General features: G+C 45.2%; 1 protein-coding gene across 2 annotated transcripts in view; it reads left to right on the top strand.

The window, feature by feature from the left end:
* The window catches only part of ATAD5 (ATPase family AAA domain containing 5), a 260,968-nt gene extending 249,531 nt beyond the window's left edge, over window positions 1-11,437 (top strand). For both annotated transcript variants that reach the window (XM_069199992.1, XM_069199991.1), the window contains one exon: window positions 9,554-11,437. In XM_069199992.1, the coding sequence (XP_069056093.1) occupies window positions 9,554-9,632 (79 nt within the window). In that variant the 3' untranslated portion in view covers window positions 9,633-11,437. The remainder of the gene's footprint in view (window positions 1-9,553) is intronic.
* The last annotated feature ends 2,340 nt before the right edge of the window (window positions 11,438-13,777 follow it).

Below are 13,777 nucleotides of genomic sequence, written 5' to 3'. Positions count from 1 at the left end.
TACTGCTTCTTCCAGCCCCAGTATGTAGATCTGCGGAAAGGTAGCAAAATAAGGAAATTGCTATTGTAGGAATTGAAACTGCACATATTCAAGCTCTAATATATTAGTAGCCCCAGCATGATCATAGAGGCTATTATCAGAGCTCTTACATAATGAGATTGCTGCATAAATTGTTGCTGCACTACATGGCACCAAAAGGCCAAGTAATTTTTTTTTTACAGGACAATTAGATTTAAGAAGCAACCTGTCCCATGGACAAGTAGATATTTTATTAAATTCTACACACCTGACTGCTTCTATGCCCAGTCTAATTCCACTGCTCGCACTTTCTGAGCTTCTGTTTTTTTCTTGTAGTTGCACCTCTTAAAAGTGCACATGTTTGCTAGCCATCCCCTTCCCCATGCACAGTGGGCCCAAGGGCAAAGAAGCGCTTTACATGAGTGCCACAGTACATTCCGCATGGTCAGCTTTATTTTTTGTTGTTGTTTTTGTTGTGGTGTTGCTTATCCCCTCCCCCTGTTGAAACCAGTAATGGCACTTTCTCAAGGATGGCAAAGGTAGAAGCAGACTTCCCCAAACCTTTAACCATCCTATCTCCAAATACATCATGCCACCTAACTTAGGGCTTATGAACATCAACACAGCCTTACATTGTCTTTGTCAAGAGAGCCAAATTCGCATTCCAGAAAGGCAGAAAGCACATTGAGTCCAGCCTCTCAAAAGCATTATGTCTGCCTGTGTAGTTTTACAGTGTGCTTCCTCCGTTGAATATCCTAGATGTGTGCCCCGCTAAAACCATGAACTTGCCATGGCACTGCGTCAGACTGTTTTTTTAGCCCTTACCCTTGGATCGCACCCAAATTTAAACATAACGGCAATTAGACCAGTATCACACCAACCCTTTGATCACTTCAGCCTATCTTTCCAAAAGATGGTGTAGTAATGGTCTCCAAATAAGAGTCAAGACTCGAAGTAAAGGTGAAATCAGTTTATCCTTACAAATGGACTTCAAACTCCAGCAGTCTTTCTTCTCTACACTGACTGCCTTACTATATAGAACCCAGAACCTACTATATCACAAGCAAATGCCATGCAGACAAATGCTAGATACCACACATGGCAAATCCAGTAGTTAGTAAATTGCACTGCAAGATCCAGAGACCACCATTTGGATGACCTAAAATGATGAACTCCTAAGCGATTAACCATCTCAATATCCAGACACACATTGAACTGTAGAGGAACTCAAAGAAGCCGACTTGGTTTGCGGAATCTTTAGACTACCACGTTTTCTCTGCATAAACAGGTCTAAAGCAAATACATTGAGAATTTCATGGTTTAAATGTATGTCTGACTTTCACTATGTTTGACGAGGACAAACTTCTAAAGCATCCAGTGCATTTTCCTTTTTTTAGCTTTGGTTTTCCTTTACTCCAGCGGTACCCCTCTTGAGAATGGTAGAGGCGCATTCTACCACTCTAGAATGAATACATTATTTTAAACTGTATACCCATTGAATGAAATAACTATCTACATTACAGCCTTCCCGAGAAAGCCTTGCTTTGGGTTAGTCAAATTAGGTACTGAAAGAAATCCTCTTTGACCGCTTGAATGAGGTGTACTCTGACAGGATGTTCGTTTTTGGGGTTTCAAGGCTTCCTCTAGGTGGATTTTCATGCACTAGTCTTGAATCCTTCTGGCACTTCTGGCAAATACATTACTGCCCAAAGCAGCTAGTGTAGGTCTTGCTTGCCCAAACCATCTGTGTTCCATTTTCGTGTTAACATAGCAGGAATGCACTTCCTGATGAACACTTTAACCGTATATGGCCTCACCTTTAGAATATTCCCCAGGCAGCAGGCTATTTGGAAACTTTTTGTAGCAGTATTCCTGTGTGGCGCTAGGTGGTACTGTGCAGCACCGCACTGGAAAGTAGCACACCAAAGCCGTATATAAGCACCTCCCATGAGCGACATCAGTTCCTTTCTTTCCATGCTTTCAAACACTGATCTGGAGCTCTGATCCTTCTTTCATCAGTATTCAACAACCTTCCAATCTAAATCTAGGGAGCAAGAGAATTTGTTATCCTCCTAAAATCACAGGGTTTAAACTCTGCACTAACTGTAGAAAACGGATGTTTATGGACCTACATGAGGTGAACCTTTGGGTGTTTGGGCTCAGGCACAACTCTGTCATGCAGTAAGTCTGCCATCATGCACCCAAAGGCGATTCAGGCCTGTGAAGCAGAGCTGTACATTGCCGCAGATAGGACAGTCAGTCTGTCAGAAAGTGCGTTTATTGGGCCCATAGTCCATTAAACTGTTGAATTTGTAAAACAGACATATCTAACATTAAACAACTCATCTCAATATTTTAAGATGTTCAAATACAAGATTTACTATAAATGCATTAAAATACAAATTCCCAAATGAATTTATCCACCTTATTTTTCTTTTCTATTGTTTATGTAAAAAAAAAATCTCACATGCAATTATTACCTCTAATGAATGCATAGCACATAAACACCTTAAGGCTACCTAATGTTTTAATATATTTCATTGAAATGGACTTTAAAAACCTACGCCTTTCACCAATGTAAAACCAACACTCCAGTAAAATGTGTGACCTTGTACATTTCATTTATACCACAATTGCAGTATCCACCAACATTTGAGTCACATTGGATAACTTCATATACAATATTAAGTTAATACCCAATCTGTATTTCAAAATAGTGTTTTGCTGACCACGTCAGGCAATCCTGAGTTATAGGGGTGCACATCTTCAGACCATGAATCAATTTAGTGGGTGACCGATATTTTCAAGTCCACCTAGGGCATTTTGTGTGCACTCCTAACTTGGGAGAATGTAAAGAGAGCAAAGTAAAATATGTCCATAAAAGCTCTCTTGCGCTCGAAGACCACAACAATGCAGTACTTAAAAGCATATTTTTACAAAATAGGAAATGTTGTCCTCTCCGTCCCGTAACCTTTTCCAAAATCTTATTCACAGTTTCATAGGGTTCAAACACTCCAGTTATAATATCCACTCATGCAAAAAACATTTCTTTACCGTAAAAAAAACTTTCACCGTCGCCTTAAAAGCTTGTGAAACCGGGATCATATCACAACCTCCATAAACCCTGTTGAATGTGCATAACCCCAGGACACAGGAAGTGCTTGTGCTTTAACGGAATTCAGATGTGGTTTCCAGTCTGTTTGACCCAAAATGTAATCCAAAGTATCCATAGGAGATAACTTAATCCACTCTTACCCTATTGATGAACCATTGATATTTTTTCTTTTCATGACAAAATATCAAAGTTTAAATTTTATTCATGTTAATTAGGAAATAGTCTTGGGCCTTGCTAAGTCCTAGTCCTGCTTCAGCCTAAAGTTCGGGGCACGGAATCATTCCAGAGTCTGATCCCATGACAGTTCTTCAGTCTGTTATCGGTTCTAGTTCTGGCCAGGAGTCCACTTGGCTCCACCAGCCTGCCCCCGTGCCCCTGACCCATCCGACTGCTGCCTCAACACCAGTTTGAGGCCCTCCTCCACCCGCAGGCACCTGCCGGCGCCTCATCTCTGGTGCCTAGTGGTAGGCAGCTCCAACTCCCGTGTAAGTAACCCTTTTTGTTTTGTAATCACTTTCTTTCCTCCTCCGCTTTTGTTGCTGTGTACGTATTTCCTACTTTCTGCATCTAGCCATGTCTTTTCTCATTCTCTGTATTTCTCTAACTGCTGTGTTTGTAGCTAACTAGCATTGTGCATTGTGCCGTGTTCTTCGTTCCTCTCCTGTATTATTACCTCCGTGTACGTAGCCTTTTAGTATTGTGCCGTATTTTTTCTCCCATTTCTGTATTTGTTAATGCCAAGGATGTAGTTATTTTAGTTTTGTGCCGTGTTTACATTTCTGTATCTTATTGCTGTGTACGTAGCTCTGGGATCCTGTTCTTTTCCCCCTGCCTCCCCTGCGCACACCCATTGTCACCCTCCGTCCTCAGAGCTGCTCCACCCTCCCACCCCACCCTCTTAATGGCGGCTGCTGCATAGGCGCGCCAGAGGCAAGCCCGTCTGCATCCATCTGTGCCTGGACCGTGCCCAGCGCCAGTACCCCTGGTCCCCCACAACCCAGCCCCTCCCTCCATCCCCCCCAAACAACTCTACTCCCCTCTCGCCCTCCACTCCCTCAACCCAGGACCTTGCCCCACCTGCACCCTATCCAGCCCCCCACACACACAGGGCCCCTTCACCTGCTACACCTGCCATTTCTCCTGCTCCACATCCCTCACGCCCCTCACCACCCCCCCCCACCAAACACAAAACCCCAACGCAATAAACACCTGCACAGCCCCGCACCCATCAACCAGCCCAACCACATAACACCTCACAACCTGAATACACCCTACAACAACACCACCACGATGCACAGCAACACCATCGTACGACACACAGCAACACCACCCTACGACACATCAACAACACCCACCACAACCATCTCAACTGCCTGCTCCTTAACACCTGCTCCCTACACAAGCATGCCATAGAACTCTGGGATCTCATCACATCACACACACCTGACATCGTCTTCCTCACGGAAACCTGGACGAACCCCTCCTCAGAACCCGGCATAGCCATAGCCACCCCCATGGGATACAAACTCCAACGCAAAGACTGCCTTAACAAGCCAGGAGGTGGCATCGCCATCCTGCACAAAGACACCATTATAGTCACCACTAACTCCCAAGACACCATTGACAGCGCAGAACACATGCACTTCCTAATACACATTAAGAGCACCACCCTCAGAGGCACACTAATTTACAGATCCCCAGGACCACGCCCGCCCTCTGTGACGCCATCGCAGACACCATCAGCATGCACGCCCTCCCCTCTACAAACTACATCCTCCTCGGTGACTTCAACTTTTACCTGGAGAACCCTCAAAACCACAACTCCTCCTCCCTCCTAGACAACCTCGCCAACCTAGGACTCAAACAACTGGTCACAGCACCCACCCACTCAGCAGGACACACACTTGACGCAATTTTCACCTCAAGCCAACACATAACCTACACCACCGAACTCCACTGGATCGACCACCACTGCGTCCACTTCTCCTTCGCCAAACCCCCCACTCGCCACCACCAACACACCACATCATTTTGCATGTGGGACAAGATCCCCGCAGAACGCCTGAATTCCCAACTGTTGCATGACCTCTACACCAACGACCCCAACACCGTGGCCAACAACCTTTAAAAATGGATCACTACCTGCGCAGACACACTAGCCCCCCTCAGAAAAAACATCACCGCCCGCAACATCAAGAACGCCCCATGGTTCACCACTGAACTCCAAGCGCAAATGCTGCCAAGCGGGGAAAGCCTGCCGACAAGAACCCTCAACAACCAACTTCTCCACCCTCAAAAAAACCATTCACACGCACCGCCAAACGAGCACACTACAAGGAACGCATTGACAACAACTCCCATAAAAGCAAAGAACTCTTCACCATCATTAAAGAGCTATCCAAACCCAAAGCCAGCAACATAGACCCCACACACACACAAACCCTCTGCGACTCCCTCTCCAACCTATTCCACCACAAAATCCTGGACATATACAACAGCTTCACACCACACACACGCCTCTCACCCACCCAACTCAGACGCCCCTCAAGCCCCCCCAAACCTACTCACCACCTGGGCACCAACCGCCGACGAAGAAACTGGAAAAAAAAAACATGAATTCCATCCACTCTGGATCCCCCTCCGACCCCTGCCCCCATCGCATTTTCAACAAAGCCAGCCCCACCAACGCCCCCAAGCTTCGTGACATAATCAACACCTCATTCGCCACCGCCACCTTTACAAACCCCTGGAAGCATGCAGAAATCACCGCTCTCTTAAAGCCCAAAGCCGACCCGGACAACCTCTCCAACTAACGCCCTATCTCTCTCCTCCCTTTCCCCACCAAGGTTGCAGAGAAAATAGTCAACGCCCGCCTATCCCACTTCCTTGAGGAAAATAACACACTGGACCCTTCACAATCCGGGTTCCGCAAAAACCACAGCATGGACACCACCCTCATCGCATGTACCGATGATATCAGAACCAGAGTCGACAAGGGCGAGACCGTCGCACTCATCCTCCTTGACCTCTCTGCAGCATTTGACACTGTCTTCCTCCACACATTCCGCACATGCCTCCACAACACAGGAATTCAACACAAACCCTAGACTGGCTCACCTCATTCCTCACCTATAGAACCCAAAAAGTCAGCCTCCCACCCTTCCACTCTACTGCTACCAAAATCATATGCGGAGTCCCCCAAGGGTCCTCCCGCAGCCCCACTCTCCAACATTTACATGACCCCTGTCGCCAACATCCTCCGTCCACACGGAATCACCATCCTCTCCTACACGGATGACACCAAACTCATCATCTCCCTCACCCCCAACCCCACCACCGCCAAAACCAACCTCCACGCTGCACTCCTTGACACCGCCACCTGGATGACGACAAACCACCTCAAGCTCAACTTTAACAAAACAGAAATAGTCCTCTTCGGCCCCAACAAAACCATATGGGACGACTCCTGGTGGCCCACTGCCCTAGGCCCCGCCCCCACCCCCGCAATCCACGCACACAACCTCGGCATCATCCTAGACCCCTCCCTCTCCATGACCCAGCAAATCAACGCAGTCACCTCATCCTGTTTCCACACACTCCACACGCTGAAAAAAACCTTTAAATGGATTCCCACAGAGATCAGGAAGACCATCACACACGCACTCATCAGCAGCAGGCTAGACTACGGTAACGCCCTCATCACGACGGCACCACATTCAAACTCAAACGCAGACTCCAGAGAATCCAGAACACAGCCGCACGCCTCATCCTGGACCTGCCCCACCACGAACACATCACACCACACCTCAAATCCCTTCACTGGCTCCCCATAGACAAGAGGATCACCTTCAAGATCCTCATCCACGCACACAAATCCCTCCACAACACCGGCCCAACCTACCTCAACAAAAGAGTGAACTCCCACACGCCACCTCCGATCTGCCGACCTCGCACTAGCCACAATCCCCGCATCCAACGCACCACCTCTGGAGGCAAGTCTTTCTCCTACCTCGCCTCCAAAACCTGGAACTCCCTCCCCACAAACCTTTGCAAAACCCAAGACCACCTGCTTTTCAGAAAAAAAACTCAAGACATGGCTGTTCGAAAAGTAACCCCCGCTACCCTCCATTATTTACCTTCCAACCCCCCCTCCCGCACCCAGCGCCTTGAGACCCTCACAGGTGAGTAGCGTGCTCTATACATTTTTATATTGATTGTACAGTAAGTAGAAGTCAAAATTGAAGAGGAAATATAAGAACGCAAAGTGGGATTCTACCCCATCCAGCCACCCTATCTCAAGAGAAGGTGTGAGGCCATCAAGTTTTCCTCTTGCTCCCGATCTGCAGTTGAGGAGCCAATTCCACAATTTTTCCTGATGCACTGAGCTCATTTGCCATTGGCGACACCGCAGCAGGTCAAGGTCTTTAAGGAGGCCACACCTTGTATTTTTGGTACTCTTCTGACTCCCTTTGATGCACATTGTTTAGCCCGAAAGATCCCCAGAGGTGTCTAGTCCAGTTACTGCTGGTGGATATATCTTTTTGTGTCGTCTATGCCTTTGGAACTGGAGTGGAACACCAAGACTCCTGTACACCTTTCGGCCTCTCCTGCCCAGGGTTCTGAAGATGATCAGGAACAGCTGTGTCAAAGTTATAGTGGCTCTGCATTGGGTAGAAGTGTCCTACCTGAAAAATTGGGGTATGAGCATCTACCATCTGATAAGGCTACCACTTTTGGAGGATATTCTGTTGCAGCAGCAGGCTGGGCCCCGCAACACGATGGCCAATATGCATGACACCTATCCATTGGGATTGAACAGCAGTTATCTGCGTTTGATTTGCACCAGAAGTGGTTGAGGTCTTCATGGATGGCAGGCACTCTTTCACAAAGTCTCTTTATGGCAGTTACTGGGACAAATGTATTGACTGGTGTTGAATCTGTCAGATATGTTGTTGTTTGTTTAGTCTTTTGCCCAGCAAGGTCTTGCAATGGGCACTATATTAAGCGTTATTTGTTGACCCTTTCTGCATTTCTAGATTTACCAGACTCCTCGTCCTTGTTTAAATCGTCTATTGCAGTGCATTTCTTTGAAGCTTTGACCCATATGTTTCCTCCCAAATAATTTGTGATACCACAGTGGGAATTGATTGTGGTCCTGGCATTTTTGTGTACTTCCTTTGAGCCAATACATAGTGTCTCCTGACCCCAAAGGCTGTTTTCCTTATCACAATCACTTCAGTTTGTCACTTGTGAATTCCACACCCTCTGTGATTCTGCTCTTCGCCACCTTTCCCCCCCCCAGACAAACTGATGCTGAGGACCCAGATGGCCTTCTTGCTAAAGGTTGTGACTCCTTTTCACTTTGGGCAGACCATCACTCATCTACTACCCCCCCCCCCCCCCACCCCCCCACCAACACCCTGCACACCCACCAAAGTAGTAGAGGCTTCAAAGACTTTAACCCAAAAAAGCTTTAAGCTTTTACATCAATCATACCAAAGACCATCCAGGGAATGATTAACTTTTTGTTGGATTCTCTTGGCAATGAATTGGAAAAGCGATGCAGTGTTGAGGTGGATATTCCAGCATTAAGTAGCCTCCAGTAGGAGCAAAGCCCCATTTTACCAGGGCAAAGGCTACCACCACTGTATTGGCATGCAGGGTGCCTGTCCTTGACCTTTGCCAGTGTGCGACCTGGACATCCATGCACATTCACAAAGCACTAACTTCCTTGACAGCCAGGTCCAGCAGGAATGGCATTTCGCTCGTTCAGTCTTTCTGGTCTGAACCCACTCCATAGATCCTTCACTTTCAGGAGGTACTGCTTTTCTATCTATTCCAAAGGTGAGGAGTCTGCTGCTTGAAGTATCAATCTATAGTCTTTCTGGCAGAAGCTCTATCTAACCCCAGATTCTGCACCGTCCTCCCACCTCCCTGTTCTGTGGAGTGTTCCTAATTTGGAGATGTGCACATTGGTACCGGTTTGTGCTCTGCGCAGAATGACTATAGCAAGAAACTTAATGTGGCTCTGCTCATTCACTTCTGGGGTAAGATGAAGTCAACATGGAGCCTCACAACGCCATGTAGCAGTGTGGGGGACCACAGCTATGAGGTTTTCAAATCCAGTCTGAGGCCTGGGAATATTTTAAAGGTGAAGAAACGGTGGTTAGAGGATATCCACAAGACAGAGCCTTTCTGAAGGCAAGAAACCGGTTATCAACCCCAAAGACATACTAACACTGGTTTTGAAATAGGAATGGCCTCTAGCTGTAATGGACCAGGTAAAACAAGTGTTTTTCTGTAATACAAAGCTACAGTGACTACCAACATCGTTGGCAGATATATTTCTTTGTCAATTAAAAATGCATTATATTGTCTAACATTGTTGCGACAAGTAAACATTTTCTTTTTTTTTTCCAGGTTTCTGCATTATTTTGAAGGAATAAACCTGGAGTTACCAAAAACCATTTTATTGAGCCTTGCAGCTGATTTTCCCTAGTCTTTCCTAGATCTTGTGCGTGACACCATAAAATAATTTGTCCAGAATACAGTCCCAAATCTTTTATGGCTGCTTCTGCCCAGTGACACTACAAGAAATAAACTTTTAATTTTGCATTTTTTGGTTATTCTAGAGTTCACCAGTCTACCCAGGCATAATTGGAAGAAAGTAATCCGAGTCTTCCTGACACTTCAGCCATTGCTCGTAATGTCACAGTGAAACCTTTTACATATTGCAGTCATGATGAGGACAATGGTGTCGGGAAAGGGAAAGCACATGTGCATCTTTCCCACTGTATATTTAGTTAAAAAAAATGTATTTGTGAAATTGATCTATTTAAGTATGTACGTGCGTTTAGTTGAGTGTTTGCAGTTTTAGAGCGCCTGAAATGAATGTCGTTTTGGACTTTAACCCCTTTGTTAATTCGGGAGCCTAGTTGGTGAACTCCACCGCGTGGACAGCCTTCATGCATCTGCTGGTTTGTAAGGTTCATGGCTGTTTTATTAAAGTGTGGGTCTTCATAATTGGTGCTTTTCCACCGTTTGGTGAAAGATGTTGTGATATTTCAAACGCTTTCTAGGTTTACTTGTTTTGGATGAAATACAAATACTGTGTCTCTTTGGCAGTGGCTGAAATCTCCGCTCCTTCAATGAGTAGTTTTCTTTGCGTCCTGGTGTTTTCTAAAAATTCCGAACTACAAGTATCAGAATAGGAGGACAAAATCTGGACACTGGCTACCCACGCATATGATCTGGCAACTTGAGAGCTCTGGGTGACAGCGAAACAATCCGTGTAACAGCATACTGCTCTGCACTATACACAATAGACATTCACATTTTTGATACAGGCCCACTGCCAGTTTTTAGTTTTATAAGATAATCTGAACTTCCAACACTCACTGGTCTCCAGTTTTTATCGTTCCTTAGTGTTGCTACAGTTTTTAAACTCTCAACTTCAGCATTTGTGTAGGTTTTCTGTGTTAATTCGGTAGGGTCTTTGGTTGCTGCATTTTATGATGTTACTAAGATGCGTGCAATCGATTTAGTATCCTGCAACATGGTGTGTGACTACAGGTCTGTAAATGGATAGGTTTTGTTTTAACTCTTCAGATTTGTACATTATTTTTCCCCAAAAGTTGCTTGGCTTTCAAAGGCACTGCCTAATTTAGGCGAACTGGTCTTTTGAAAAACTCAGTTATATATGCTGTTTGAGAGAAGTGCCAATTTAATTTTGTAAACTTTTTATAAAGATTGCAGAAAACTGGTCTCATACTCCTTGCTCCCAACCCAGTAAAGTTTGAAATGGAATCGGAACTAAAATGAACCACTTAACTTTTTTTTTTTTTTTGTGATCGTACTTCTTCCCGTCTTTACTTTCAAGATCTACACAAGGTGGAATGCTACAAAGGTTGTACATAAGCTCTGATGGCAGCTATTTGTATTCTCTTTAGTCATTTGTGCTTGATTGTTTTTGTACACGGCTTCATTTTAGCTCGGTGATTAAAGGGAGTCCAAAACACCCGTGCTTAAGTTGTTTGCTGGAGAACTACGTTGTCATTTTGTAATCAACAATGGATTGTGCTATGTACTTGACAAATTGTAACTTATGAATGTTGGAGGTATGAAGGCGGAGAGCACTAGATATTGTAAAGAATTGTACAGGTGTATTAATTGTGTACAGTTTGTAAAGAATATTAAAACATTTCTCTAAATATGAAAATGTATATTTTTTTCAGGACAGTAGCCACGTTTTCTTTTACATTGTCATGCTTTTTTCGAATTAAATCCACATGAATGATTACATGATTTTAACGTAAAATAAGTGTTATTTTGATTTGCTTAGGATGAAAATGTTTTTTTTTTTTTTTTTACTGGCTGTTTATTGCTGATTAAAACCATATTGCCATAAGGTCAGTTTTGAAAGACGGAGTGCGTCGCATGCTTATATTGCCTGGAATATGCAGTTCACGGATACAACCCACCAAAAAACACAGTGCCTACCACACATGAGAGCGTGAGGATACCTGGTGTAAATCAGAGTGAAAACCCAGTAGATTGGCAATAAAAGGTCTGAGCTTGCCACCTAAAATAGAGGTTTTTGTATGTTGGAGATAGAGTTCATTACTGTTCGAAACAAACACTTGACAGAGAAATGTACACACCATACTGCAGTGATTGTCTAGTTTAGTCATAATATAGAGTTTACATACACTTATCTGCAAGAATACTGACGGCAAATATAGACTCACCACTATATCAAGGTAAGTGTAGATTTATTATTTTATTATTTTTAAATACAAATGTCCTGAAGAATAACCTTATTGTCAAGATAAGACCCTGTTAAAACCTCAGTTGGCGTACCTGTGTGTGTGTGTGTGTGTGTGTGTGTATATACATGTATGAGATAATGTCCTTGGATAGACTGTATTCTCATTACCAGTCTAGTGTGTGAGTTTGGAAGGGGGGGGGGGGTCTGGGATATGATTTGTCATCTTGTTGAGACAACTGGTACCATGTTTCTGATGGAATCTCTGTCTGCAATTTCCTCACACCTTCAATCCCTTCATGTGCAGGATTCGACCTGGGAACATTGACAAGTTCTCCTGCGCCCATACGTGGCGTTACATCTCTGCCTCTGTTCAACATCTGACATTGTACAAGGTGTCAGAGCTGTCCAAAGCGCTGCCTGGCATTGGTTCCTTATTTCCCATCTCACACCTTAATCCCAGAGTTGTTTTTCTTTGACATTTTCCCCAAAAGTATTTAAGTACAGTGTTTTGTTAAGCATGTCTCCTCAAAACTTTTCAGGCTTCAAATATTGCTACTCCTTTGGTTCCTTACTATAGGACGCATGTATATTTCTGTTTGTGGTGTCTTGTCCTGTGGCATAACTCAGTCTTGCAGCAAATGTGGTTGCATGCATGCCTAGGCCATCAAGGAAAGAGAGGCAAAACTCTTCATGACCCATTCCAGTGGGGATTCCCTGTGCTTTGTCCTTTGACGTAACCTGCATGTCAGCAGCACACAGGTAGGACAATGTTGATATTGAGGTCATGTCAGAAGTGCCCAAGTGGTTAAACTGAATATTTCCCCATTAAACAGTGACATTCATTTTGTCATCCGTTTACATTATCTGATAGTCACTTATAGCTGCAGATTCCTTAATTTAGAATTATCCCAGGTGCCAAAATGGATCCAGAAGATTTTTCATGAGCACTACCCCTTCACGCCAGTAGGTGGTGTCGATCATCTCCTTGTGTGTCAACCCTGGCATCTACATAGATGCCACTCACGCACACTGACGTCGGTATTTTTCTTTCCGGGCCAGCCAGAGCGGAACTGGGAAGAGCTACTCCTTCAGTCTTTTTTGAGTGTGCTTTTTTTAGAAGTTTTGGTGAACTTCTTTGAGGTTTTTCTCCTGGTGTGGCAGGATGTCATCCAAAAAGGCCAGCTTCACACTCTGTCACCGCCTGATATCGGTGACTCACCGCACCTTGTTTCCCTGTGGTTCCTCGAGCACAACCTGAAGTCGTGCTCAGACTTCTGCACAATGACCCCGAAAGCCTTGTAGGAGTGCTCCCTCAAACTTATCGCAGCCCCTCGTGAGCCGGTCAAGGTCCCCGGAACGGTCACGGAGTCAGAGGTTGTCGTCCCACTTTAAGTCTTCAGGACACTCAGGGTAAGCACAAGTAGTTGAAGTGTGCATTGACTGCTCCACGTCCGTTAGCTGACAAGACAGAGCAGTGTTCGCGTTCTAGGCCTCGCTCGATGGTTGAGTCTGACCTGGGCCGACTCAACGCTTCCCCAGATTTGCGGAAGTGGCCCTCTTGTCCAACTAAAAGATTTGTATGACGCCATGTGTGACATATTTGGGCAGCCCAACTCAATCGGCATGCCTTCTGACCCTGTGGGGTCGGAAGGGGCACCAAGGATCCACTTTTGGAACAGGACCAAATTTAATTAAGTTATGCCACCTCAATCTTCCCCGGCACCAGTTCTGATTGAGACGCTCCCAGCGCCACCATCTCCATTTTGATCTCCGATACAGAGCCTGAGGGGGTGTCGCTTGACGCCGTATCCATCACCAATGCGAGCCTTGCCTCGCAGATTGGATCATGAACTCTATTCCTATGGGCTCGGTTTCAA

This window comes from Pleurodeles waltl, chromosome 7 (genome assembly GCF_031143425.1).
Source record: "Pleurodeles waltl isolate 20211129_DDA chromosome 7, aPleWal1.hap1.20221129, whole genome shotgun sequence".
NCBI classification, from domain to species: Eukaryota; Metazoa; Chordata; class Amphibia; order Caudata; family Salamandridae; genus Pleurodeles; species Pleurodeles waltl.
Note: the sequence above shows the minus strand (reverse complement) of the source record. Positions and strands in the feature narration are given on the sequence as shown.